The sequence below is a fragment of the Heliangelus exortis genome, chromosome 28, assembly GCF_036169615.1.
Source record: "Heliangelus exortis chromosome 28, bHelExo1.hap1, whole genome shotgun sequence".
In the NCBI taxonomy this organism is placed as follows: Eukaryota; Metazoa; Chordata; class Aves; order Apodiformes; family Trochilidae; genus Heliangelus; species Heliangelus exortis.
This window is the reverse complement of record NC_092449.1, coordinates 1,038,204-1,065,778: the sequence shown is the minus strand read 5'-3', so window position 1 is coordinate 1,065,778 and position 27,575 is coordinate 1,038,204. Positions and strand designations below refer to the sequence as shown.

Here is a 27,575-nt window from a genome sequence, read left to right as displayed (position 1 = left end):
TCCCCCCCAGATTTATTTCCAGCTTTGGCTGGCAGCATCTGAGCTACACAGTGCAGTGCTCTGGCACCAGGAGGAGGAAGGAGCAATCCTCTTCTGACTGCAACCCAAATTCAGCAGCAAGACAAAGGAAACTGGATTTAGAAAATTCTACTCACCCTCCATTCTGCCCACCACTCATCACCAGGGAAACAGGAACAGAATCCTTTCCCTGTGCCCATGACAAGTCTCCCCATCACCAAATGAACAGCTCCATAAAGGATTTCAGTTGAATAGCAGCTGATTAACCAGCTGGTAATTGATGGGTTACCCCTCAACATGCAAAGCCAACACAGCTGAGGCTGATGTAGCTATTCAGTCAGGAGGAGGTGAGGTGCCTACAGACCTCCAGTCCTCTCTCTCCTTTTTGGATAATTTCCAAAATGTAACCAGATGGGGAATGTTTTACATATCTAAAAGTTGAAGAAAGTTGAGCACAGAGCAACACTTTGAACCAAGACACAGGAAAACAAGAGAGAAAGGAAAAATGAAAACCTTTTAATGAACCTACAGGATTTAGTCAAATTCACAGGCGTACAAAACAGAACTATTGCTCTGGATCAGTCGTGATCTGCATATAAAAAGATACAAGCTAGAGGAGTCCAGCAGGCCTGAGTCCAGGAGGGGCTTCAGTTGGAGGGAGGCGGAGGGGGAATAGTGCCTGGTCCCTCTGTGGGGAGAGGTGGCCTCATCATGGGTGGCAGAGGAGCAGGAGGGGGGACACCAGGTGCTGGTGGCAATTGCGGTGGCACTGGGGGTGGTGGCACTGGTCCAGAGGGAGGCATAGGAGGCAGAGTCATGCCTCCTGGGGGAGGTGGTGGCATGGTGTCAGGCAGAGGGGGCCGGGGGGGGAGGCCGTTCATCAGCGGAGGAGGCGGCGGCCGCTTGACTGTTGGGGGTCCTGGTGGGAGGTTTGGGGGTGCTGGGGGCTTCTCCATCTTGAAGTGGAACTGAAGGAAGAACTGGGGAGGGGAGAGGAGAAAAGCAAACAGAAGGGAACAATTAATCCACGGGACAACTCCATGCCATCATACAAGGCAGCTGCTCTGCCTGTGCTCCAGGAGAACAGCTCAGACCTCTCCTGACCCCTCAGCCCCACAGAACTCCGGCTGCTGTTCTACCCCAGCACCACCCAGGATGTGCATCTCCTCTGAAACTTATCCTAAGCACTAAGCTATCCATGACAGGGTCGGTATCCCCCTCTATGTGTTCATCCCTGCCTTCAGCTGTGCTGCCCAGTGAGCAGCCCCACAACAAGGGCTCAGTGGACAGCGGGGCACAGGGGGAGGTTGGACTCAATGATCCCTGAAGGTCCCTTCCATGCCCTACCATTCTGTGATTCTGTCTGATTCTGTGAACAAGCAGCCAGGAGCCCCAGGGCAGATGGGTGCTGCACATCTATGCAGAGCTCTGCAGCTGCTAACAGCAACCAAGGCTTCTATCTCCTGGGTTCAACTCTCACAAAGACACAAAAAAATCATTTTGTCAGAAGAAGTCACTGCACAGTTGCATCGACTGAAGATTCTAGTCCCAAAGCCAGCTGGAGTGTCACTGATGAACACCCTCCCTGCTCTGCCCTCCTGCTCCTTCTTCAGCCCTGAAGACAGACACTGCAGTGCTCCAGCTACCTGCTTGGTTTCCCTGTTCCAGTGGGTCCAAAACTTTCCTTCTGCTTTGTCTATTTCTCTGCTTGGCACCTGCAACAAAAAAGAACAAGGAGCTATTATTAGCACCACAAGATTAGCTCAAAGGCCCATTTTAGCACCAGAGCCTGCAAGATAAGCACAGTTATTCCAGGTCTTTGTGAGATGTGCTTGTCTCGGATGTTATTAGATAGAGATGGGGGCAGGAAAGAAGTTACTTCCCTATCGGTCAAGGACAACCGTGCTGGCAGAAAACCCTCTTTCAACATCTGCACAAAGGCTGAGGAGCAAAGCCCAGAAGGCTCCTTTCTGTGCTAGACACCGAGAACTGAATGGCTCCCCAGAGCTCAGCACACAGCCCAGTTCTCATGCCAGAGTCCTCTGCTAATTCTCAGCAGGGTTTAACAACTTCCAGTTATGTCTTCCTGACCCCCCTCCTCTTTCCACTCCATTAACCCCCTGAAGGTTAGAGCAGAAGTGTGTTATAATGCTCACTGGGAATTAAGGTCTTGAAGAACACAGGGAGAAGCTTTCCCAATAACTAGTTAATCACAAATGTTACCTTGAAGGCTATGGTCTCATAGGGCTCTGCAGCCATCAGGAGGTATTGCCAGCGCCTGTCGGGGGGCTCAATCCTCTGCTCGTAGGCGGACATGAAGCGATGGCGAGGCATGATGCTCTCTGCAATCTCAGGGTAATCAATCTGTTGGGGTGGTACTTCAGCATTAACAATATCCCCTTTCCACCCCTTCAAACAAAATGAATCCCTCAACCACACAGCACATCAAGAGAGCAGCTCCAAACAGGAGACTCTGTCGTCCTCTCTCCCCACGCCCTGAAGAAAAGAGCTCAACACCAGCACCTGTGGATTGGTGTGACAGGGTCAGCAGCACAGGCCTGCAAGGTAATGCTACTTCTTCATCTCACCAGTCCTGCAAAGAACTGCTCATTTAGCAGCATTTTCACTTGAATAACATAAACACCAAGAATTTTAACAGTGCCCTTACCTGGAAGAGAAGGCTCTGCTGGCCTGTTTCTGGATCTCTCTGTTTGGTCACTGTAAAGAAAATAAGCAAGCTGAGTACATCACATAGCAGACACACAAGGCTTCTAACAACAAAACATTACAAGGTTTTTCTCCCATATGTCAAACAAAATGCCACACTGGCTTTAACTGAAGCTACTATTGGGGTCCCACAACAAGAAAGACATTGAGGGGATGGAATGTGTCCAGAGAACATTCCAGAGCTGGAATGTTCCCCCAGCGGACCTGAGGAAGGGTCTGGAGCACGAATCTGCTGAGGTGCTCAGGGATATGGTTTAGTGGTGGACTTGGCAGTGTTTGGTTAAGAACTGGACTTGAAAACTTAAAAGGTCTTTTCCAAGCTGAATGATCCTGGTAGGGTCCTCTACCAAATCCAGCTGCCATGAGGCAAAGACAATGCACTGCAGAACAAAGCTGAGCTGTGTACTGAAGGCCAAAACAACATGAGGGATTCAGGGTAAACAGTTGAGCTACACATGCAGTGAGTGATTTATGAGCATTAGTGAAAGATGGTGCAGCACAAAAGGAGAAGAGGGACTGGAACAATGTCATAATCTCCTGCATGACTACAAATAAGAGCTGAAAAACTGAGACATACCAATCTATTATTAAAATGGTTCTCACTTGACTGCCAGCAATAAAGAGCTGTTCCATGGGTAATTTAAACAATAAAGGACATCAGGAGATAAGCCCATATCTTATTCGTGGACAGATCTGCTAAAAAGACTAATTAATAATTCATATCCCCAGTACTGCACTTCAGGCAAACCCCAGCAGGCCCTGGGTTATCTCGTCTGACAGAACCCCTGACACACCTTTATAACCTGGCCGTCCAATTTTCACAAATTTCTTCACTTCCACCTTGACTTTTTCTGGTGCTGGCTGGGCAGGGGCTTCCTTGGCTTCTTTAGCAGCTCGGCGGGCCCTGGATTCATTTGAAATGTGTCAAAATTTCAAAGATTAGCAAGGATACACTGGGAGCAGTTTGAATCCCTCACCACAGAATATTCAACACTTGACAGAAAGGATGCCAGGGAAAGCTGCAGTTTCTCTGCCACACCCCCTGCTACAGGGTGGCTGCATCCAAGCCCTCCCCTGCCTAAACTCTGTCATCACAGTTATCTCATCCACCCCCTGGATGACCTTGGTGCCTGTCTCCACGGACAGATTTGAGAAGACTGACTTCTTGAAATAAAAAAGAAAAAGCCCCACGAGCTAGTCACTGAAACTGAACCAAACTGGGTTTCTTAAAATAAAACTTACAACCTTCACCCAATCTGTATGCAAAAAACCTGAAAACTAAACTCAGACAGTTTACTTTTAAAATTCTTTCTCCCCCTTCCTTCAGCAATCCCACAACTGGCTTTGAACTTGAGCTCAAAATGGAGCTCATCAGCACCATTTTTTGGAGCATATCTGGTCTGTAACTGCTGGCTAGTGCCAGGCTGTTCACTAGGAAACAAACACAGTGAAAGAACATTCCAGCACAGCATCCAATTGCATAAGAGAGTTCAAGATTGCACACAATCATCATTTTAAAGTGCTTAGGTAGCAGGGAATAAAGCTACGGTGGAAAATGACTTACAAATTGGTCTGATGCTTCTTCCCCTGGGTATGTGCTAAGTAACTCCCCTTAAATAAAAAACAAAGCAGAAGAAAGTTAAATGAAGACAGGCTTGTTCCTACACTGACAGCTACTTGTCACAGAGCAGAGACTACATCACAATCTGACAAGAACATTTTAATCCTTAGCAGAGAAGAATCCTACTCAAAAATTGCAGATTGCTTTCAACTGCTTAACTGTCACAAACTGTCAAGTTTGTACTTGACATATACAAATCACACCCCAATCACCAACTCCTCAGCAGTCAGTCATCTGGCACATCCCAGGTTCTTGTGCTTGAAATTACAATTATTCTAAAATACCTGCTGCCTAGATACAGACAGACAGCTGCTCAACTCACCTCATTGTTGTGCAGTGTTAGGCACAGCTTGCATTCATAAGAGCCCAAGTGATTTTTCATAAAATAAGGGTCCTAGGAAGAGAATTGTTAAAAAGTTACATGCAAGATACATGGCAAAACAACAGAATAATCAAAATTCTGCTGAACTGCTGCTCTACTGGAAGAACCAAGTTTGTAGATTTTAACCAATAGCTCAACACTCTGCTTTACAACTATGAAAAAGTCCCAGTCCTGTGTGTTAGGACTATGAAAGCAACAGCAGCTTGGTGAATCAGTGATGGCAACCCAATTACAGGCAAGAGACAGCAACATAAGAACCCAGCCCAAGAAGGCTGAAAACAGTGTCCAACAGCCACCTGAACACACACTGGCATCTGTCCTGCCAGCCCTGCCAGAAACGTTTGTCATTCAACTCCCACATAACTGGAAACAGAAAAAAAAAATCCTCCAAGTAGTTTCCATTAAATCTCTTGGTGTTTTGCTCGGTGAAGCTTTAAGCCTTTCCCCCCAGGGCAGCAGCCCAGAGAGGCCAAGCCTCACCTTGTTGATGTCGATGGTTTCCAACGCCAGCTGCCGGAGCCGTTCCCTGCGGTCCCGGTTGCTTTCGGAGGCAGAGGCTACACCCCCACTTCCAGTTTTACCACCAGGACGATGCTGAAAATCCATGGTGGGTATTTCTGTGCCTCAGCTACTTGTGGAGAAAAAGAGAGTCTGGAAAAATGAGGAAAAGCAATGTGAGTGATAGCCTGGAGCTTTTCCTAACCTGGAGTTCTGAGCATGACTCAGACCGATCAGTAAGGACACAAAGCCTGCCCTGGGCACTGGAGATGTGATGCCACTTCAGACTGAGCAGGTCTTGTACCACTGACTCCATGAACTGGGTAGAAATAAAAGGACCCAGAAGAACAAGCACTCAAGGCCAGCTCAGATGGGGCCTTGAACAACCTGGTCAACCTTGAGCAACACAGGGAGGTGTCCCTGTCCATGCAGGGGTGTTGGAACTGAATGGTCTTCAAGGTCCCTTCCAACTCTAACCATTGTATGAACAAGCCCCCAGAGCTCTTCCCATCTCCTCAGCCCCATCTTCTAAGCAGAGACATAATCCTCCCTTCCACCCCCAGCAGCTCCACCAGTGACTCCCCTCAGCACCACCACCCCCAGCAGCCTCCAACCCCCCCAACTCGCCAGCAAACAGCCCCAAAACCTGCCATGGGCTGAAGCCCCTCTCCATCATCTCGATGTCCCCCCAAGGCCCCAGAGCCACATCCATGCAGCCCCAAACCTCCTCCACCCCCAGCAAGATCAGAATCTCTGCACACTGTCACCAGGGAGGTCCCAGAATCCCTGCAAGGGACAGGAACCTGTCCCCCTCCCCAGAAAAAGACGCGCACATGAAAGCCCCCAAAGGGTGAGACCTTTGCAGGATGCTCAGAGACCCCCAGGCCCTCATCAAGAGTAAAAACCCCCTTGAAACATCTGACAGCATGGGTCAACCCCCTCCCCTAAAAAACCCCATTGCCCCAGCATGGGTCAACCTCCCACAAACAACCGAAAGTATCATTCCCCCCCCCCCAGAACACCCCACAACCCTCCGGCAAAGGTCAAAGCCCCCCCAATCCTTAAAGTCCCTCCCTTAAAGTCCAGACACCTCCCAGCACTTCACAACGGCATCAACCCCCTAAGCCCCCTCAGCTCTCCTTCTAACCCCATAGCGAGGGTCAAAGACCCCCAGAGCACACCCCGACCCCCCAGAGCCGACAAGACCCCGCCAGAGCCCACAAGGCGCCAGAGATCCCCCCCCCCACCAAAGCCGACAAGGCCCCAGGAACCGCTCCCCCCGCCCGGATCGATCCCCCCCAACCTCAGAAAAGGCCCCAGAGCCCCTCTAACCCCCTCCTCCCGGCACCGATCGAGCCCCCCCGCCCCTACAAGTCCCCAGTGCACCTCCCCCAACATGGATCGAGCCCTTTCCACCCCAAAAAAAAAGCCCCAGCCCCCCCCTCCCGCCCCCCGCACCCCCCGGGCCCTACCGGCGCGCGCAGCCCCGCACCCCACTCCCGCACCGCGCATGCGGGATTCCCCTTCCCTTCCACCCCCCCCCCCCCGAGCGGTTCCGGTTCGGCCGTGAGCGGTTCCGGGGCCATGGGGCGGCCGTGAAGTGGCTGGGGAAGAGGTGGGGGGGCGGGTGGGATTCGCCATGAGGTACAACGAGCGGGAGCTGCTGTCCCTGGCCCGGCAGCCCGCAGAGAAGGCGGCAGAGATCATGATGCGGGTGCCCAAGAAAGGGAGTGGTGAGGGGGATCCGGGACTGGGAGGGAAGGGGACGGGACGGGACGGTGAGGTGAGGCAAGAGACGGGAGGAGGCTGTTGAGGGTGTGCGGGCCAGGACGGGGGTTGTTGAGGGACAGGGAATGGAGGGAGAGTGGGGGGAGAAGGGCTGGGAGAGCAGGGACCCTGAGGAGCAGGATATTGAGGGGATGGAGAGTGTCCAGAGAAGGGGACAGAGCTGGGGAAGGGTCTGGAGCAGAAGGAAAAGGTCTGGAGAAGTTGTGAGGAGCAGCTGAGGGCCCTGGGGGTGCTGATCCTGGAGCAGAGGAGGCTGAGGGGAGACCTTCTGGCTCTCTGCAACCCCCTGAGAGGAGGTTGGAGCCAGGGGGGGTCGGGCTCTGCTCCCAAGGAACAAGGGATGGGACAAGAGGAACTTTTGGCACAACTCAAGTGGTGCCAGGGGAGGTTTAGGTTGGAGCTGGGGAAGAATTTCTGCCTGGAAAGGGTTGTCAGGGCCTGTCCCAGGCTGCCCAGGGCAGGGCTGGAGTCCCCATCATCCCTGGAGGGGTTTCAGAGCCCCAGAGATGTGGGGATGAGGGACATGGGGTGGGGGTGGCCTGGGCAGGGATGGGGGAAGGGTTGGACCTGATGAGCTGAAAGGGCTTTTCCAACCAAAACGATTCTGTGAGTCCAACTGTGCACCCTGTGGGGCAGGAGTGGCTGTTCTGGAGAAACCTGAGGGGCAAGAGGAGTTCAGGACCAGGTCAGACTCGGTCTGTGCTGGGTGGGCAGGATTGGGAAGAGCCTGGGAATGCCTGCAGTGACATAGTCCAGGGGGATGGGATTAGAGAGGCAGGAGTGGGGCTGGACAGCAGGGATAGACTGCAGGTGGGGACTGTGGCTGCTCAGAGCTGCAAGGGACTAGGGGACCAGAGGAAGAGGCTCTTCCTGAAATCTCCTGCTAAATTTTCTTCTGAACCTTCACTGGAGTATGAGCATTAAAGAAACTCCCTTGTCCTGGGCCTTTCCTCCGCCCAAGGACCTGCAGTGTCCTGGTGGACTTTGTCTCTCAGAATTGGCATCTGTGCTGACAGCTCTGCCAGGATTTGGAGCATTTCCTAGGGGTGCCTGAGATCCCATCAGCTGGTTCATCACATTATGTGTGTGTCTGTCAGTGACATGGTGCCTGGGGCTCTTTCAGCCCAGAAACCACTCGAAAAGCTGCAAAGTGACTTTGTCTCTCTGGCTGTGGTTTGGCCACGGGCAGCCTGGCAGTGTTGGTGCAGAGGGGCCCTTCCCAAGCAGATGGGGTGCCACAAGCTCCCTTAGAAGCAAAAGTCTAAACTAGACTGGAGCTTTTCTGTTGGTCTGGTTGACTCTGTGCCTTGGCAGCTGCTGAAGGGCTTTCCATCAGCTCCTCTGTGCAGCCTGCTCCACCCTTCTCCCCCCAACACTCTTTCTCTTTGCAGTGTTGAAGAAACGCCTCGTGAAGCTTGTGGTCAACTTTCTCTTCTACTTCCGGACAGATGAAGCAGAGGTATGGAATTCTTCTCTGGTGTTGCTGTTGTGGTTTGTTTTCCTTCCTCTTTCTTTTTCTGTGAATTGGTTACGTAGGCTTTGTAGAAGGGCACAGGAACAGGCTGCCAGAGCCTGGTCAGAGCACCCACGGTTTCTCTTCATCTACTCAGCAAAAGTTCCTGGGGGTGAGGAGCAGCACTGGCATCTACCCACACAGAGGCTCAGAACAAATCTTTTAAACATTGCCCCAAAACTGCCAAATGTGGAGCCTGTGGTGTTTGTAGCTTTATCATGCCAAACCATGAGGTTATAGTATGCTCTCTTGGGAAAAGAATTAGTGTTGTTTCTTCTTTTTTTATGCCAGGAGCTGTACTTGTTTACAATACTGACTGTTACTGGGAAACGTTTGTATCCAGACCCTGTCAGTATTGTTATTTTGGACAAACAGAACCCGTATTTGGGTCTAGGAAAAAACAAATGAGAGATGGGACCTTTGTGTTCTGTTTATGGCCTTGCCACTGTGGAGATGTGATGATTTTTATTGAATCCCTCGATAACTGTTGCTGAAGATTCTCTTCTTGGAGAATAAATACAAAAGCAATCTTCTGATGGAATGCTGCTGTGGGCATGCTGGTGCTAGAAGCTTTTAGTGATGTTTTAGACTCATTCCATCATGAATATTTTACCCTGATCATGGCTGAGCTGCTGCTTTCAGAAATCCTCCACTCTCCTGTGTGCCAAAGTGCAGTTCCTGGTGGCTCTTTCTCTGAGCAGGGCTGGGACACTGCGTGGTCACTGTGGTCCCCTCTTTGTGCACAGAGACAGCTGTGACTCTGGTGTGGGACAAGGCTCTGAGGAGACAACACATCTTCACTGTCTCCTTCACTTCTGCTCAGCTGTCTCTTCTTTTTTTGGGGTTATTTGCAAGCACTTCTGTGTTCTGATTGAGGGGATGTTCTTGAATGGATCAAAAATAATTCAGCAGGTGGGTGGAAGGTACTGATGCAAAACCCTTGTGCCAGAAATATGTGGTTAAACAGGTTTTTCAGTATTTTCCCTGCTGCTTTATATGCCTCTCACATTTTGTTTAGCTTTGACAAAAAAAATTTGCTTGTGGTTTGCTGTTGTTTATGGCCTTTGGTTCTCATGTCTTTGCTCAATGTGCATTGGTGAAAAAATAGTGCCTCAGCAAGTTGGACCTTAGCAAGTAGCACCTGCTACTGGTGTGTATCCTGGGCTGCTCTGGTTCATCCACACACTGTTCTTAACCCCTTGCAAGGTTTTAGGACTGCCCTTATGAAGGACAGTGTGAGTTGTTGTGTTTGCCATGTTAAATATTTCATCTTCATTTGACTTGCTGAGCAAGGAAGTGAACATCTTTGCATCACAGAAACAAATGCTAAAGCTCAGGCTGAGTCTGAGCAAACAAAACACTGAACACCTGACTGGTGTGTGCAGAGTGTTAGAGGTGAGCCCAGCCCAGTGGTGTCAGGAGAAACAAAAAGGTCAATTAGAAGAACGTGGAACGTTCCTGCAATTTTAATTAATTACTTTTAAAAGTAGCACCAGGTTATGAAACTTGTTCAAAAGGCCAACTTGGGCACTGCCTCACTAGGGACAATATGAGTGAAATCCTCTCTCTGGATCTTTTCCAGCCCATTGGAGCTCTGCTGCTGGAGCACTGCAGGATCACCAAAGAGGAGGAGAATGTCTTCTCAATCAGTGAGTTCTGCTCATGTCTTCCCTTGGCAATCCCCTCATGGCAAGGTGCTATATAAAAGGAAATGTTTTCCTGCTTCATTCCTTTTTTTTTCTTTCCTGCTTCATTCCTCCTTTTCCCTCTGTTCCTCTGGCAACATGGGAGTCAGTGGGGTTAGTGCTCCAAAGCCTTTCTGCTCCTCATTGGAGCTGGTGCTCCTCAGCCATTCTGCTTCTCACTGGGGTTCATGCTTAGCCCTTTCCCTCCTCAACTGAGGTTAGTGCTCCTCAGCCCCTTTCCTTACTGGAGTTGGGACTTCTCATCCCTGTTCCTCACTGGGATTGGTGCTCCTCAGCCCTTCTCCTCTGGAGCTGCTGGCTCTTGCTGTGCCCATCCCAGGGACAGGGCTATTTCATTGCTGGCTGACCCAGCCCCTGGGTTTGCAGAGCTGCCTGCGTGGAGAGAAGCTGTAACAACAGCCAGGCCAGGGCTTGGTGCTGGTGGCAGTGTCTCTCTGGGAGGATTCAGTACTGACAGATTGCTGCTTCTGTGCTGTTGCATTTTATCACCAAAAAAAAGTGAGCCTCAGATAAAGCATCTGTGGGGCTTACCCAGCACCAGTCCTCCCGCCACACTGTTTGTCCTTGTGTTGATAGCCAGGGCTCCAGCTGGCTCGTGCTGTGCTGTCCTTTGTGAGCAGCCTTTCATCCAACAACTAATCATTGTGTGAGAGGTATGTGGCAAAAATAACAGGATGTTTCTCCAAGGCCATCTCCATATCTTTTGGCCTGGCTGTCGTGCACAGCTGCTTTTCTGTGCCTCGTCTCCACTTTTAGCCCAGAGAGGTGATGTTCTTACTGTCTCCATCTCAACCATCTCAAACATTCTCTGATCTCTCTAAGCACCACGCTCTGAATTTTGGGGGGTTCAGGGCTGTCAGCAGCCCTGGTGGATGAGGATTCCTGAGAAAAGCATTCACACCAGGAGCAGTTGGAGTGGGGTGGTGTCCCCACATGGCAGCCCTCTTGGGTTTGGTGCAGTCTGACCCAGTTATGTGCAGCAGCCTGGATCTCAGTGGACTGTGTACTAAAGAGCAGAGCTCTGGGGAGAGTGTAATTAATTAGATGTCCTTGATTCTGTCTTGGTAAAGAACTGGAGTTGCATGGGGACTTGCTTTCCACTGTGCACAGTACCAAATTCCCAAAAGCCTGGAGCAGAGACAGGTCAGTGCCTTCTCTGAGTGCAATTTAGGTCCTCAGACAGCTCCATACATCAAATCTCTTCCTCGAGGCCATTTTCCACTTTGATTACTGAGCTTCCAGTGACTGTTTACAAGGAGACTCTGGGAGTTTTGGTCCAGAATCTGGCCATGTTGGTCTGCTTCAGCTCTGAGCTGTTGCTCTCAGTTTGAGAAGTTCCTCTTTCCTCTCCAGAGTTTTTGGCTGTTATAAGGTGACATGCAGGCAGCTGCTGGGACCAGCCTGGAGCCACCCAGGGTAGGGGAGAAGGGGCAGAGCCTGAGTTACCAGCTTGTTCACACATCATGTTAATTATCAGAGGTGCTAATTGTGGCCTGGCAGAGTGAGCGTTGCTGGGGGGGGAGCCAGGGTAGCACAGGCAGCTCTGCCAGGACCTCCCTTAAAGCCTTTTCCTTATCCCTGTCAGGTTTCATTGAGGAGCCAGAGAGGAAATACTGCTTTGAGTGTGCCAGTGAGCAGCAGTGTCAGGAGTGGATCGAGGCTCTCAAGAGAGCCAGGTAAGCTGAGCCACTCCTGCCAGCTCTGCAGTGTGTGCTCTGTGCTGTTTGCTTTCTGGGATCAGCTTCTCTTGTCTCCTCCCAAGGAAGGAGGCTTCCCTTATTTAGAGCTTCTCTTCAGCTCTAAATAGCACCTGAAACTTCTCCACATCCTTTTCTGCTCAGCTTGCCATGGTCTGTTGCTGTCTTACAGCTATGAGTTCATGAGGAGGAGCTTGATTTTCTACAGGAATGAGATCCAGAAAATGACAGGGAAGGTGAGTCCCTTGAAGTTTGTTTGTCATGTGTTTTCACCCACCTGCTCCTGTGCCAGAGCAGACTGAATCCAGCCATGAACTTGGAGCTCTGCTGTGCCCTCCCCAAAGGCTGCACCACTTTCTGCACCAGAAACAGCAGCCAGGGACTGGATGGGGGCAAATCCAGGTGATGAGTGGGCCAGGTACCCACCTGGTTGAGGGACAGAGTCCTGCTGGCCTCTCCCCTCTGTCTCACTGATGCCTTCCCTGTGCTCTTGCTGCAGGACCCCCTGGAGCAGTATGGGATCTCGGAGGAAGCCCGTTTCCAGCTGGGAACACGCAAGCAATAATCCCCTCACCTGGGCTGAGGTGGCTTCTGGCCCCAGGTTCACCCCAGAGGGTCCCTCCTGAGCTCCCTCCCCGGGAAGAACAGCAGCAGTTCCCCACAGTGGTGACCAAGTGACTTTTTAATTTATTAGCCAGATCATTTTGTATGATTTTTTTTAAAAAAAGAAAAAAAAAGGAATTCACACACATTCCCACTTGCCCAGCTGTGGAGGCAGCCAGTGGCAACTGCTCCCTGCAGACTGTGTGCCCTCAGCAGAGACAGAGCTTGAGTAGAGCTGGCAGCCTTCTGGCCTGGAGCTTCTGGGACAGGCTCTGGGCCAGCTCTAGCCCTCCTGTTCCTCCCTTTCCCTCTCCTGCAGGGAGCTACTCAGTTTTTCTGGCTCAGGATCTTCCTGCAGCCTCCATCCCAAGGGTTCATCCCCTTGCTGTATGGATGCTCCAACTGAGTGCCTGTCTGTGCTCGTGCCCTCTCCAGAGGCTGAGACCTGCAAGCAGCACCAGAGTGTTCAGCAAGAAGGAGCAGGAAGCCTCCCACCAGCACCAGGAGAGCTCAGCCACAGCTCCAGCTGACAGGGGGGGATCATCCACTCCCCCATGTCAATGCAGCACTGGCTGCACAGCCACTCACCCCTGCCTCTTGGGGTGGTTTTCTTCTTTTTCCTCTCACTGGGCAGGTGGTGCTAATCCCTAGAGGCTTGAAGCCCACAGCAGAGCTCTTCCACAACTGTGTTAGAAAAAGCTGCAAAGCACAAGGGAGCAGAGAGAGGTCTGAGGGAGCTGTGTGGTGCTCCTGCCTCCTGCTGCAGTGCTGTAGGCTGGGCTAAGCTGTGCAGTTATTCAGCTTCACAGAGAGGAGAGCCAGATGGAGAGATTTGTAAGGATGGGAGCTGCTCAGCTTTTGGCTTTGGGGCATGCAGAAGTTAAGCCCAGGGAGTGTGGCAGCTGGGCATTAATTCATTCCCCAAGCCCTGGCTGCAGCTCTTCTCTGTGAGTATCTGAAGAGAAAGAGCAGAAAACTGCCAAGGTCACAGTGAGCTCCCAGGGAACAAGGGCTGCCTTCCTTGCATCTCCTCTAACAGTGAGATAAGGATTCAAGAATGTTTCTCCTCGAGGCTCTGCACCTTCAGCCCTTGCTCTGGCTTTGGGAAGGAAAACTGTACCCAGAGACAGGATAAAAAGACAGCTCTCAGCCTCAGGAGACCCAATGTCCTGACTCCTGCAACAGGTCCCCTGGAACTAGACCAGGAAAAGCTCCAGGAAAGGCCTTGGGTAATGTTTTCAGGCAGCTGATGGCAGAAGGAACTCAGCTCACTCCTGGGGCAGGTGAACACAGCACAAGGGCTTGGGAGTTACTGCTCCAGGCTCTGTCCCTCCTGGCTGGCAGGAGGCTGCTCTGCAGGGAACCAGCTCGTGGTGAGCGAGGTGGGGCAGAGCAGCCTGTTCCAGCATCTGGGCTTGGAGAGAAGTTCTGGGTCTCTTTGGTTGGGAATTAATGCCAAAATGAGAGCCCATATGTAGCTTTAGTGGCCTGGCCCTTTCCTCTTTACCTCGTGCTGCTCAGTCCCAGGAGGGTGGCAGATGTCACTGATGCTTTATTTTTAACCTCAAAGCCAAGACTCTTCCTTTCCCTCCCCAGATCCTCCCTCTCCCTTCACTGGTTCCAGGTGCTTGCTCCAGAAATTACCAAAATAAGCAGAGACAGCTGTCCTGCATAATAAACTGAGGGCATGACAGGGTGAGAGCAGGGAACAGGACAGATGGCAGCTCCAGTGGAAGCAGCAAGGAGGGATTAGAAGCAGGAACATAGGAGAGCTTGTGCTCTAGGGAATCAGAGTCCTCAGATGACTTTAAAGTGCATTTTAATCCTCACAAGCCTCATCTGCTTTACCTCAGCACAGGGCATGTTCCTGCCATGCTGGGGGCATACACAGCAGCTTTACTTACTGTGAAAAAGAGACTTGGCTGTCTGGTCATTCAGGAGAGGACAGAGGGACACCCTTCAGGCTCCGCAGGAGCAGCAGAGCTGTGCTGCAGCCCCAACAGACCCGGGCTCCCCAGCACTGCTGTCCCAGCTCCTCAGCCTTGGCCTTGGCTTTCCCCCAGCTCCAGCCAGCCCCCATCAGGCAGAACACATCCAAACTCAGCTCCCCGGGGCTCAGCATCAGGGAATTCTTCAATCTGCAAAGTCAGCCCCCTTCAAAACAAACCCCCTGGGAGTTCTGCCAGTGTTGGGTGGTTTCTAGGGAACAGAACCCTGGTGCTGCAGCCTGGCTCGCCCTTCCTGCCCGGGTGCCTTCCAGGGCTCTCCCTGGTGTCCTCTTCAGGGCAGAGCTGACACCCAGCATCTTCACTGTCTGTACAATGGGCATTTTGTGTAGATCTTATGGGGAACAGTTGGGTGAGCAAGAGATAATCCAAACACTTATTTAAGAGGCAACAATGACATTAACTGAATGTAAGACAAATGCTGTGAACAGTTTACACAGGGCAGCAGCTGGCCCAGTAACTTAGATCAACATCCAGAATAGCACTGGGACACTGGGCCAGGTTTCAAGCTTAAGGGAAGATGGTACTTCTGTAGATACTTTGAGGTCTGCATCAACTGCTGGTGATTTGTAGACAATTGTTCAGTTTTTATGCTCTGGTCCCTATACTTTCTTTGCATTTCAGTGGCCTGGTCCAGTGAGTGCTGGGTGCAGGCTCCCTGGAGTGTACTGAACCCTTTTATCTCTTGTACAGCCAACATTTCCAATAAAAACGTGTTTTAATCTTTGTGGCAGTCAGATCTGTTCTAAGAAACCCCAACCTGTGCTGGGAAGGGGTGGCTGTAGTCAGCTCAGGGGTCAGTGCTGCCCCAGCAGGTCTGGGGCTGACTGGATGCCCAGTTCCTGTGCTGGAGGTGTCAGAGCAGGGATGGCTCAGCCATGGAGAACATGGGGCAGCAGGAGAAGCAGCAGGGTGGCAGCTGGAGGGGACTTGCCTGCTTCAGAGCCAGCTGCTGATGGCTCCACAAGATGATTTTTTTTTTTTTTTTTTTTTTTTTTTGTGACCTTTTGCTTGAGTGACAAATATGTTCAGGAAGATGAGCTGGGTCCCACCCTACTGCTGCAACCTGTTCCAGCATTTAAAAACACCCAGAGCCTTCCCCTGTTCCCTGAGCTGGGCAAGCAGTGGGTGACATGGGGCCTTTACCTCATTTAACAATCCTACAGTGAATCAGCTTGGGAAGAGCTGTGGCCATCACTGCCAACATCTGAATACCTCACCTGGCTGATTCCATCTTCCTGATGAACTGAGGCTAAAAGGGGAGGTGAGAGATGTCACAAGGAGCATTAAGAGGGTGGCCAGTAGATCAAGAATGGTTCTTCACCTTCTTCTTCTTCACCTCTGCTCTGCTCTGGTGAAGCCACATCTGGAACACAGCAGCCAGCTCTGGGCTCCCCAGTTGATGAAGGACAAGGAGCCCCCCCAGTGATGAGGGGACTGGAGCATCACCCCCAGGAGCAAAGGCTGAAGCCTGGAGGAGACTGAGGGGGAATCTCCTGAGTGATTATAAATGCCTAAAGGGTGGGTGTCAGGAGGATGGGACCTGACCCCTCCCAGTGGTGTCCAGGACAGGACAAGGAGCAATGGTCACAAACTGAACTCAGGAGCTTCAACCTACACGTAAGGAAAAACTTTTACTGAAAACTGAGGGTGACAGAGCCCTGGCCCAGGCTGCCCAGAGAGGTTGTGGAGTCTCAGTCTCTGGCCAAAACCCACCTGGATGTGTTCTGTGTCACCTGCTCCAGGGGATCCTGACTCCAGCAGTGGGGTTCCTTCCCTACAAGGTCCCTTCCAACCCCCACCGTTCTGGGACTGTGGGTCTGTAATGTCACCAAACCCTGAGAGCTTCACTGTCCCCAGAGCCCAAGGCACTGCCTGATCCTGGGGGCTCTGTCCCTGCCTGAGCAACCTGCAGCCCAAGCTGGTTCTGGTTCTGGTTTGGGCAGTGGGTGCTGTCCCCTGTCCTGCTGAAGCAGTGAAACTCCACAAGAGCACGGTGTATTAAAATACATACACTTTAATATAAAGACAAAACTTCAAAGCATTGTTTCAATTACAAATCAAGGTAAAGACACAAGAAATTAAGTGGAGGGAGGGGAGAAAAAACCCTAACTCTTACATTGTGGAGAATTAGAAAGGCAGGGTGGAAATATATATATTATACATACATATATACACACCAGAAGAATTCACACTACGTCTATGGAAGAATGAAAAGGAATGACAGGACAACTTACTGGTATATATAAAAAAAAAAAAACAAAACCAAAACCCAAAACCAACATCAACAACAACAACAAAAAAAGATAAATTAGGGGAAGTTTGAATTTTAAATAATTCAGTTTAATAGGCTAAATTATATAAACTAATTCCTATTCACTAGGAAACATCCCATATCACTGTTCTAAGAAAATGGGTTTTTTAAAAAATCCATTGAAAAATGGATTTTCAATTAGTAGTTAAAAGTTTACTAATCAATTCCTGAGCAACAGCAACCTCATAATCTACTGCTTTCCCCATCGAAGTCCCACTCAGCAAGGGCAGGTTCTCACTCCCTAAAAAGTTTCAGTAGAACAGAGACCTAAGAAGTTGGGTTTTAATTTGAAATTGATCACTTCAGAGATTAATAGGTTAAAAAAAGCCAAGCAGGATAGACCAACCCATTCCAATTTTTCCTCATTAACTCCAGAAATGAGACCTTCAGAAAGAATCATTTGATGGCACCAGAAAAGCAACCAGATGTACCTCAAAAAAACCCCAAAGGCTCACGAACTTGAGAACTTCAGGGTCAGCATCGTAAAACTTTGAATTTTAAGATGTGACTTTGTTTGAAACTACAGAAGCCTCTTCAGAAGAGTCACCAACAGCAAATATTAAAAGTATTTCCCATTTTTTTGTCTCAGGCTTAAGCCCTGAAGTTCACAATAACAGCATCTTTCATTGCAATATTCAACCTAAATAGATATTATATATTTATAATGCATAAGGATAAATAAAATATGGCACAACAACACTTTTAAAACTGGTAATCCATTTTTGTTTTTCAGTGAAAACCTGATATGCAAGCTATGGAAATGTTGTAGGAAAAAAAAAAAAAAAGGAAAAAAATTTTTAACAGTCATAAAACTTCAAATACTCAAATACTCATACACTGACTACACATCTGTGCTTCCAAAAAACCCAGATCATGGGATTTTTCCTCAGTGCTGCAAAGATAGTTCACAAAAACACTGTCTAGTTTCTTCTCCTCAAATTGTGATTCATAAAATCCTTTTTAGTTTGTTTGCAGCCCACAGCACAACTTCCATCCCTTAACTGAAGAAGCCACCATTTGGAGCTCCCAAAGCTTAATTCCTCTTGATGGCTCAGGCCAAACAAGAAGAGAATTTTTCAAGTCAGCCACATGTGTGAGCTGGGATAACTCCAAGAAAAACAAACATCTCCACTCTCCAGGTTCCCATACCCTGTATTAAAAAGACTGATTTCAGCCCAGAAAGCAAATGCGTTCTACACAGGACTTGGTCAACCAAAGATGCTCCTGTTGCCATGAAGACAAAAAGTCCAAGTCCCAACCAAAGGCTCTTCCACCACCAGCAGCACCTGGGATCAGCACCAACTGGTCCAGTGACCCCAGGCTGGGGACTGGGGACAGGAGTGTTTGTTACTACTGCTTGGAGGTGATGAGCACCAACTCCAGGGATGGGACGTGGGGAGGTCTGAGCCAGGAGGGGATCACCAGCAGCAGCCTGGAAACAGCTCCCAGCACCAAGTCTCCTCTTCCAGCAATGGGGCAAACCCTGAGGGGGCAGGGAATGACTCCCTGAGGGAAAGGTCCAACCCTGCAGAGCCCTCCCCATCAGCAGGACTGGACCTGGAGCCTTCCTGCCTGCAGCAACAGGGCTGCTGGGGAAGAGCCACGCCAGGGAGTCCCTGCAGCAGGGACATAACAAAGGGCACAGATTCCTCCATCTTCCTGCCAGGGCCACCAATGTATCCACAGCAGTCACAAAGAGCTGGGCTTATCAATAAACTCACAGATGAAAGCTCATGCTGGTCCTTAAACCTCTCACAACAACTCTGTGTCCCACCAAAACCCATCAGCTGAACCAGAACCAAGTCCACCCCAGTGCAGGTACCAGCTCTGCAGCCACTGATGCTCTCCCTGCCTCAGCCTCTCCTCTGCTTGGCCTCTCTTCCAAGTGGGAAAATAATGGGTGGGGGGAGCAGATGCTGCTTTGCACATACAAGGAATCAAACCCCACAGGTCCCTGGAGGCAACTCCAAGCTGCCTGGCCTCCTTACTCCTGGAAGGGGAAGCCCAGCAGCACAGGCAGATCCAGCTTCCACTGCAGGGAAGGCTGGGATGAGGGAGAACCAGATCACCACAGGGAGTAAATCCACCACAGCAGAGCACCCAACCTGCAAATGTTGTTGTAGCCTCCACCGTGCTCTGTAAGAATCTGCAGTAGAATCAGGCAGGGCAGAGCTGGCTCAACTCCAGCTCCTTCCTGCTCACACCCCACCCATTTGCTCTCTGTAGCAAAGCAATTATCCCAAATCTGTCTGCAGAGAGAACACAGAGTGGGCTGGGTAGGAGGGAACCTTCAGAGGTCATCTAGTTCAACCCCAAAAGAAAGAAGCTGAAGAAGAGTCACCAGCACCAGTCAGAAGGAAATTCCTGTCCCCAGCAGGGTGAGGGCAAGGACCAACACACCTGAGCCATGCACCAAACCCTGACTAAAGCCATGCTCCAGCTGGAAACCATTCAGATGAAACAAAAGAGCTTACCAAGCCTGAAACCCATCTGCTCAGCAGACTGCAAACCAAGAAGTTACTTGCTTGGACAGTAAGTTTGACTAAACAAGGAAAAAGGATACTCCAGGCTTGGTGATCAATTGTGACAAACACGTGGACAAGTTTCAGGCTGAGGAGTGTCAGGTCCTGGGGATTTGAAAGCTCCTGAGTCGCAAAATCAGTGATCCCATCCCAATCAAGGGATACAACCCTGGGGTACTTGAGCAACTGTAGGTGCAACCATAGACTCAGACCCTACAAGCTGACCTTCATCCCTACCTCCTCATCCTCATGCCTAAAGCCAGGCTTTAAGGGCTCTGAGCAACCTCATCTCTTGGGAGGTGTCCCTGCCCATGGCAGGGGGGTTGGAACTTGATGATCATCTTAAAGGTCCTTTCCAACCCTGAAAATTCTATGATTCTGTGAACCTGTTGGCAAGTCCTGGCACAGGGGGAATTCAGGCTTCACAACTCTGGAGCATGGGGCACTATAAGAGCTATCAACACCAGGAAAGAAGGAAACAAGGTGGAAGCACAAGAAAACTTTGTCTGGGCAGGACAGCTTGACCTCCCCATCATCCTGCCCACCAGCAACCTGAACCTCCTATTCCCCCAGCTACACCTTCCCTCTTTGTCCCTCAGCTCCATGAAGAGAAGAAATCTGACTGTGGGGTGCCCCTCCACCCACCCCTCTGGCTGAGGGGAGAATTGTTGCTGAATGACTAATCCACAGCAAACAGGGAGCTTGGGTTCAGCTCTTTTGGAGGCTTCCCAGCTTCCCAGCACGGTGGGTCTCAGAGGACTCAACCCAGTAAGAAATCACCAAAAAAGGAAGAGGGAGCAAAGCTTGTTCCTCAAGGCTGACATTTAGCAGCAGGGTACATGTTTTGCTCAGGAAGTTCCTTTTTTTTTTTTGCAATGAATGTCCTACAAGATGTATTTTAGCTTCCTGATGTGTCCCTTCACTGGCAGCAGCAGCGTGGAGGAGACGGAACACGTGTGACAGCCACGGCACGACTGGACCGAGCAGGATGTGGTAAGGCAGAAGGAATTCCTTTTTGGAACAGGCTGTTTGGCTTTGATTACTCAAAAATATCTTCAATTATTGAAAACAGGTTTCAGACCTCTGGCCCAGCACTCCTACAGGAGGGTCAGGAAGGTCTCAGTCTTGTAGCCATATGGATCAGCTCTGACCATCCCAAAGCCGTTCCTTCAGCAAGCATACAGCAAGGTAAACACTCTCCCAGGTTTGCAGAGGGGAAACAAGTTGAACTTGCTCTAGACTATGGCAAAGAGGTCAAAGATTAGAGGGCAGGGAAGACAACAACACCACAAACCTCTTGGCAACATCTCCCAGCTAACCCAACACGATGCCATGGTCTAAACCCTGCACTGCCTGGCTCCCAGGCAAGCACCAGCTCATCAGGCACCTCCCTGGAAGCACATCTTGGGGGGAATTACTACAAAGATGTAGCTGGAGCCACCACACAAGTGAGAGGCTTTGCTATTACACAAAGCATTGGAAGGTGAAGGTGCCTAGGGTGCTGGGTGGAAGACACTGACAAGGTCAGAGAAGCTCCAGACTCCTGCAAGATGGGAACAAGAGGGAATAACAGGTCACTGGGAATGACAGCACTGAGGTGACACAGAGGTAGATGAAGGCCCAGTCCACACAGACCCCAGGAAGCTGAAGCAGATGCTCCCCAGGTTGGCCAGCAGACTGAATCCCTTTCAATGAAGTCCCAGCTGTGTGTTTATTCCTGGCTCTGGTTTCCTTTGGCTTTCCTGGATGACAGCTGGAGAGTTGCAGACTCCAGGATGCTGGTAGCTGGAAATGTCTTGATAGCACCCATGTGCTCAGCTACAGCAAGCAGGCTTGTGCTGCCCATCTGTGCTGGCAGCTCGTGGGCAAGTCCTGCAGGAGACACTGGGGACTGCTGATCCCCCCCATGGCAGGTGACACTGAGGGACCAAGGGGACTTCGCTTTTCCACGACACCCACTGGAGAGCAGACGACAAACTCCTTGCCCAGGGCCTTTTCTCCAAAGGGTCAGATAAATCACAGGATCATTTAGGCTGCAGGAAGACTTTTAAGATCATACCAGCTCCCATGTCCACCACTAAACCACATCCAACAGTTCTCTCTTTCTCCCCAGGCACTGATTGCTGAAGTGATGTGAACCTCAGGCCAAAGCAAGGACCTGGCCATCCTCTTCTGCTGAGGGACACTGGAAGCCAGGTAGGTGACACAGCCCTTGAGCACGTGGACAGCACAGTAGGTCCTCCAAAGCTCTGAAAGTCAGTGACTTCTCCAAAGAGTCCCTGTGAGTACTTTGGGAGTGGGCAGAACCCAACCTTCCCCATTCAGAACAATTTCTGGTGGACAAGTTCTGCTGCTGGGTGTCTTGTGTGGTTTGAGATGAAGGGAGGCACAAGAGGTCCAAGGAGCACTGTATCTTGGTCACTTTTCAGAAAGGGTCTGATAAAAGCTGAGTGAGTAAAAGCTTCTACTTGTATTTCTTCACCTCTCCCATCAGGGATATAACTGAGAGGGGGGAGATGTAATTAAGGCTGATGCCCTTCCAGCAATTGCACAGGCACAGCCTTCCAACTAAAGCCTTCAAAGACCTGAGCACTCTGCCCTTTGCTGGGAAGGATGCTAAGGCAGCTCTGCAACTTCCAGTTATCCAAGGAGCTTGGAAGAAGTTGGAGCTGCCCAACTCCCAGCTGCAAAACATCTGGGTTACATTGTCCTCCTGGATTCCAGGACATACACTGTGTATGGCTTCTAATAGAAGCTACTGGATGTTTCTCAGCTCTCACCCTCTGAGCACTTTTGCCCTTTTCCAGGTTTCCATCACACTGTTTGTAACTCAGCAGGGCACGCTGCTGGCATGTCCTCTCCCACACGCAAAGCAGAAAACAGTACCAAAATGCCCCCAATTTTCAGGGCTATCAATCCCTTCCCTTTCCAGTGAACAAGAAGGCAAAGTTCAATTAACAGTTTCTATGCACAGAGGCTGCCTATGGAAGACACATTTAGGAATCAACAAAATAACTGCACTTTGTCCTAAATCTCTATTAAGATTTCCAGGGAAGAGGTATTGAGAAGGGCCTGGCTGAAGGCTGTAGAGGGTAGAAGCTGCTATGGCACCTCACCCCCACATTCTGCTGCTCACAATAATTCCTCCTGGACCTGGGCAGCAGGAAAAGCCACACCAGGGTAGAGATATCTCAGCTACACCAAACACAGAGGCAGGAGTGGGACAACTCCCACATTCAGCCCAGCTCTTTGTGACCATGGGATGCTCCATGGGTTGGCTGTGGGGCAGGGCCCAGGTCTATGGGAAACACCTGATAGCTGGAGGTGGAGACTCCTTAGGGAGCACCAGTGGCCTCTGCTCTCAGTGCTGCCCCTCAGAGCACTGAGGTTTGCAGGCAAATGCTTCCCCAAAGCTTAAATGTGTTTTTCCTGTAGTCATTTTGCTGCTGTAATTCCCCTTTTCCTGTAGTTTCTTTTCTCAGTGCTTGGTCCAGGCTGAGCTACAGACCAGCATGACTTCTATTTCATGGATCGTCCTTCTCACTTTGTGCACTTAAATAAATAAGTTCTTTTTTTTTACAAATTTACTGTGCTTTGTACAACCTAAAAATAAAGGAAACAAAGTATATGAAATTTATATTTCATCTCTCTAAAATACAGCTGCTGCTCTCTGTACACAGAACACCAAATCACAAGACAATTCACTGCACCAGTCTGATAGTGTGGCAGCACAGGAAGCTAGATTGTGGTGTTTTTGTGAACTACCTACTTAAACCAAAGAAATACAAAAGCAAAATGCACTTCATCAATAAATGTACACGGCCAAGCCATTTCTGAATCAAGTATCAAAAACTCTACTAACAAAATACATTGTACTTTGAACAAAAACAACAAGCTGAGAATATCTGCTACCTGCACCAGTACAGAAGCACTAAGTTGAGTCTTCCCAATGTTGGTAAAAAGGGCCTGACCAATACCAGTGATTATACACCCTGTTCATATGCCAATGACATCCCAAAACAAGTTACCAGACTAGCTACCAAAATTCACAGTGACTTGAGTGCCACCAGCAACTGCAAATGGCCCAGTGAAGTAGTTTGAATGGGGCAGGACTTGAATTTCTTCTGTTCAAACTGTGCCTGCATTGGCTGAGCTCACCTGGGCCACCCCAGGCACTGGCTGCCACTCCAGAGGGGAGGGACTGACACCTTCTGGGTCATGAACACAATAATTAAAAACCACCCAGTTAAAACAGTGCCCAGCACAGGTCAAGTTAAAACAAACCATGAGATAGAAGACTGCTTCTCTCTGCAAACCAACTGGGGTTTGGTATATGAACAGAGTAAGTAGAATAAATAAACTGAAGACCTTTCTGAGAACTGGGTTTGGCATTGGTCAACCCTCCAAATTCAGCACCAAGGATTCAAACTAGAGGCACAGTTCTGACGGAGGAAATAGCACCGAGAGGAGGCTCTCTACATCTCTGCTGGTGTGCCAGTCCTTTAGTATTCAGAGAATTCAATAATAACTTGTATTCATGGTTCTAGGTGGAATAAAATAAGTCAAAATTGTTTTTACTTTAAAAAAAGATAAATACTTTATCTAAACTATCGACAATACAAACTGGAGCTTTAAGCATTTCTTTTGCCTTTTTTTTTTTTTTTTTTTTTTGCCTTTTTTCCTTTTTAACTCAGATTCACAGTAAATATTTTCTCTGTTGTTTAGGTCTTTTTATGTTATTATTTTGTCCAGTAGTAAGTGAGCAGAAACCCCTGCACAGGCCAGGTGAGCACCTTTCAGTGGAAGGCGAGTGAAGTTGGTCCACGTTGTCCTTGCATAGGTCACATTGGGTTGAGGTAGAAATCCTAGTTACCTGCACGACAGGAGGAGAGGAAGAGACTCATCTAAATAAAAGACAGAAATCTCCTGTGTGTTAGAAGTGTCAAATCATTTCTACATTGCTCCAAGACCTCGTTAGCCAGCAAAGAAAGAGCAACTCTTGATCCAACACAATCAGACAGCAAGGATGCCCCAGGACTGACCTGCGGCCACTCCCAGCTATTGCAGTTTTTAAAGGTTTTGGCCAGTGAAACCACATAGAACTCTGTCCTCCAGTGACTGACCTCAAGTAGGAGGAAAAAAAAAATTATTTCCCTACTCAGTACTTCACCTTCTGTAATTTGCTTGAATTTTTCGTTACCTGGGGGAGAAACATGACGAGAAACAAAGTGGTTTATTTCAGTCCCCAGATTTCAACCAAGGACTCTGAGCAGATGAATTCACACAAGTCAATGAAACCACTCAAATATTTGACCTATGTTCAAGAGTCACAGGGAACAGAACCACAACTACAGTACATCCATCACACCCCATCTCCAGGTAAGGTTACTGCTGCTCCTTTGCTCCTCAGTCCAGCTTTGTCACCCAGCTACTTCTCCCCACACGTCACTTTTGTGCCTATTTTGCTCAGGACCTTTTTGTGACAGGGACCATCTCATCCAAGGGGATGGAGTCCACCCCAGTCTGGCCTAAGCTCCAGGTGAGGCAGCTGCTTCAGCAGATGTTTTCACACTGCTCCCATTGGAGCTGCTCACACGTACAACACCCTCCTCATCCCTTCTCCCCCATCTTCTTTCTATTCAGGGGCTTCCAGGCCCATTCTGTGACCACATCACCCTGCTGGCACACAGGGACCATGTTACTCAAAACTTTCCTCAGCCTCACTTTCTTGTATCAAAGGGCAGAGACAATACTTACGTGCCTCACAAAAGCCTAACAAGGATTCCTTTGTGTCTGTGGAGCAATTTGTTGATGAAGACACTATACACAATGCACAGTCAAAAGAATCTCTCAGGTATATTGTAATTGAGTCATGTTTTATAAGAGGCAAAGAGTATTCAACCACATATCACACGTAGCTTTGGCAGCAGGGCACAGCAACAACATCAAAGGCCTACAAGCAAAGCATGAAGCAAGCTCTGGGGCCAAAGAGACTGCTTTAACTTTGCAAGCACGAGTTGTACATCAGGATGCAACAGTACCCAGCTCTGTGGTGGTACACTTTATTCTGGAGTTGCTCTAAAGGCATTTGAATACTTGCTTCAATAAGAATGTGTACAGTCTCTGGAAACCCTCCTCTCTTCTACAGCCCCAGCCTTTATGAAGCATGGGGCACAGTTCACCCTGCAGCTTCCCTGTGTTCCCATTCACAGTCTAACCAGTAAAACCAGTGATTGTCAAGTGAGCACAAATACAGCACCTGTTGGGACCATCAGCCCTAGCAGGCAAGTCCAGTAAAGCTGCAGTGCATGGAGGGGACATGTAAACTGCAATGCAAGACCAGTGTATTTGCCCTCCAAGACAAAGTTGCAGCTTGTAACCTAGAGATTTTTAACTTTATGATTATTTTGAGCAGCTGTCATTGACTGATGGTAAAAACAAGACCACCACATTGCCACACAGAGTCAGGAAGCAGCACCAGCACACAGCCTGAGGCTACACGAACACGGACTCGGGGAGATGCAACAGTCTGAACAGTCTGTGTCAGAGGGCAAAGAGAAGGAAAGGGGGGGATCAAGTCAACAACCACATCCAAGAACTGTATAAAACCATAGTTAAAAATAGACATTTCCTCCTGACTGCTGATCTTCAGAAATAAAACATTTTCACAAAGTGATCCCAACCTGCACATAATCCTCATGTCAGATGAGAGCAGAGTTACCACTCCGAGCACTCTTTGTCGAGAAATCCTGACTCCCAGAGCAGAGAGAGCCTTAAACCCTCTCCCTCCTCAGCCACCAGATCATTCACTTCCCCGGTTTTTAGAAGATTCCCTGTTCCACAGAGCCCAGCCCCAGCCTAGCTCTGAAAAGGAAGCAGCGTCATTCAGCACCTGGTACAAAACTCCTCTTTTTTTTTTGTTGGTTTTTTTTTGGTTTTTGTCTCTAGCCTTACCTTACAAAATAAGAACTGTTAGCTAAGCAAGCTCTTTATCGTGGCTTAACCCCCGAAAGGTGCGAAGCGTAAGGAGGCTGCATGCCAAGGGTCACCCACATAGCGGACGTGCCAGCGGCGTTGGACTGGGTGATGATGGGCGCCGCCTGTGCCAGTGCCAAGCGGGGCAGAGGTGGGTGATGGACTGTAAAGGAGGGGCGGGAGGTTTTGTGCTGGAGAGAAGCAAGCTTAATAGACAAAGAAGCGTTAGCAGATTGGGCAGAAGCAGCAGAAGAGGAGGGCAAAAAAGCTTCGCCGGGCGGGAGGGACGGGAGGTTCTGCAGAAGCGCAGGCTCGGGGTTAGAAGCGAGGAGTGGAGGAGGTGGGGGCAATGAGATGTTAGGAGGGGGTGGAGGGGAATGGAAAACAGATTGCACTGGCGCTCTGTTGAGGTGCTGAGCAGGTCTAGTCTCACTAGATGTGACTAAATTAGAGGAAGGGGGTGGGAAGGATGAGGATGAGGTGCTGGCAACAGCCTGCAGAGGGTTTAAGCTTAGCACGGTGCTGCTAGAGACAGCACTGCTGCTGAAACTGGCTCCAAACTGATGAGGAGAGGAGGCAGAAGGCACCACATGGTTAAAAATACCTGCAAACAGGAGAGAAAAACTCAGCTTCAACAGATGGGCTTTGTACAGTCTCAAGTGACAAGAGAAACAAACCAAAACACAAATAAAAAAAAAACCAAAAAGAAAAAAGCAAAATTATAATAGTTACAGCCCCATACAAAAATATGCAGCATGAGAAGGCGGCAAGCAATGAGAGATAATGGTGCAGGCCAGGAGGTACAAAAGATTTCACTTACCTTTCCTACTGCCAACCTCTAAATGCCACGAGGAAAAATGGTCAGACCCAAGAACTGTCAGTTCTAAACCACACGGGTAGACTTTTGATGAGATTACGTGGTCTCTAGAGTTGTTTAATCTGAAGACTCAAACTGCTGCTCTTCCCTCCCCACCCTCCTGCTTCCCCACTTACAGGGCAGCAGAGGGGAGATTGTATTTCCAGCAAATCTACGTGCTGAGAGATGTGAGAGTTAGGATTTCCCGACATGGTGCCTGAATGATTATGGACAGGTAAGAAAAAACTGCCTTGGACATTTAGTAACGGCAGGTTCAGACTATCTTCTAGTCCTGCCAGCTTGTCTTCAGTTTGGGCCACAGAAGCCAAGCCTGTGCAGAATCCCAGAA

At 49.5% G+C, this 27,575-nt stretch overlaps 3 protein-coding genes across 14 annotated transcripts in view; 1 reads left to right on the top strand and 2 right to left on the bottom strand.

Moving 5' to 3' along the window:
* Window positions 1–513: 513 nt before the first annotated feature.
* Window positions 514–6,800, bottom strand: SF3A2 (splicing factor 3a subunit 2). Its single transcript, XM_071727579.1, has 9 exons — window positions 6,719–6,800; window positions 5,229–5,399; window positions 4,689–4,760; window positions 4,310–4,356; window positions 3,540–3,649; window positions 2,687–2,736; window positions 2,242–2,382; window positions 1,665–1,733; window positions 514–998 (listed from the first exon to the last, which is right to left on the bottom strand). The coding sequence occupies exons 2-9, from the start codon at window positions 5,352–5,354 to the stop codon at window positions 666–668; spliced, it is 948 nt and encodes a 315-aa protein (XP_071583680.1). The 5' UTR covers window positions 5,355–5,399; window positions 6,719–6,800; the 3' UTR covers window positions 514–665.
* Window positions 6,801–6,806: 6 nt separating this feature from the next.
* PLEKHJ1 (pleckstrin homology domain containing J1) lies at window positions 6,807–24,075 on the top strand. Its single transcript, XM_071727582.1, has 6 exons — window positions 6,807–6,979; window positions 8,426–8,493; window positions 10,130–10,196; window positions 11,839–11,929; window positions 12,123–12,186; window positions 12,450–24,075. Exons 1-6 carry the CDS (start codon window positions 6,886–6,888, stop codon window positions 12,513–12,515), a joined length of 450 nt encoding a protein of 149 aa, XP_071583683.1. The 5' UTR covers window positions 6,807–6,885; the 3' UTR covers window positions 12,516–24,075.
* DOT1L (DOT1 like histone lysine methyltransferase) overlaps window positions 12,676–27,575 on the bottom strand; it is an 82,255-nt gene continuing 67,355 nt past the window's right edge. For 5 of the 12 annotated variants that reach the window (XM_071727569.1, XM_071727566.1, XM_071727570.1 and 2 more), the window contains one exon: window positions 12,676–26,974. In XM_071727569.1, coding sequence (XP_071583670.1) covers window positions 26,385–26,974 — 590 coding nt within the window. In that variant the 3' untranslated portion in view covers window positions 12,676–26,384. Of the gene's footprint in view, window positions 27,406–27,575 lie in introns of all 12 variants that reach the window. The other 7 variants (XM_071727572.1, XM_071727574.1, XR_011722757.1 and 4 more) reach the window with 6 other exon arrangements.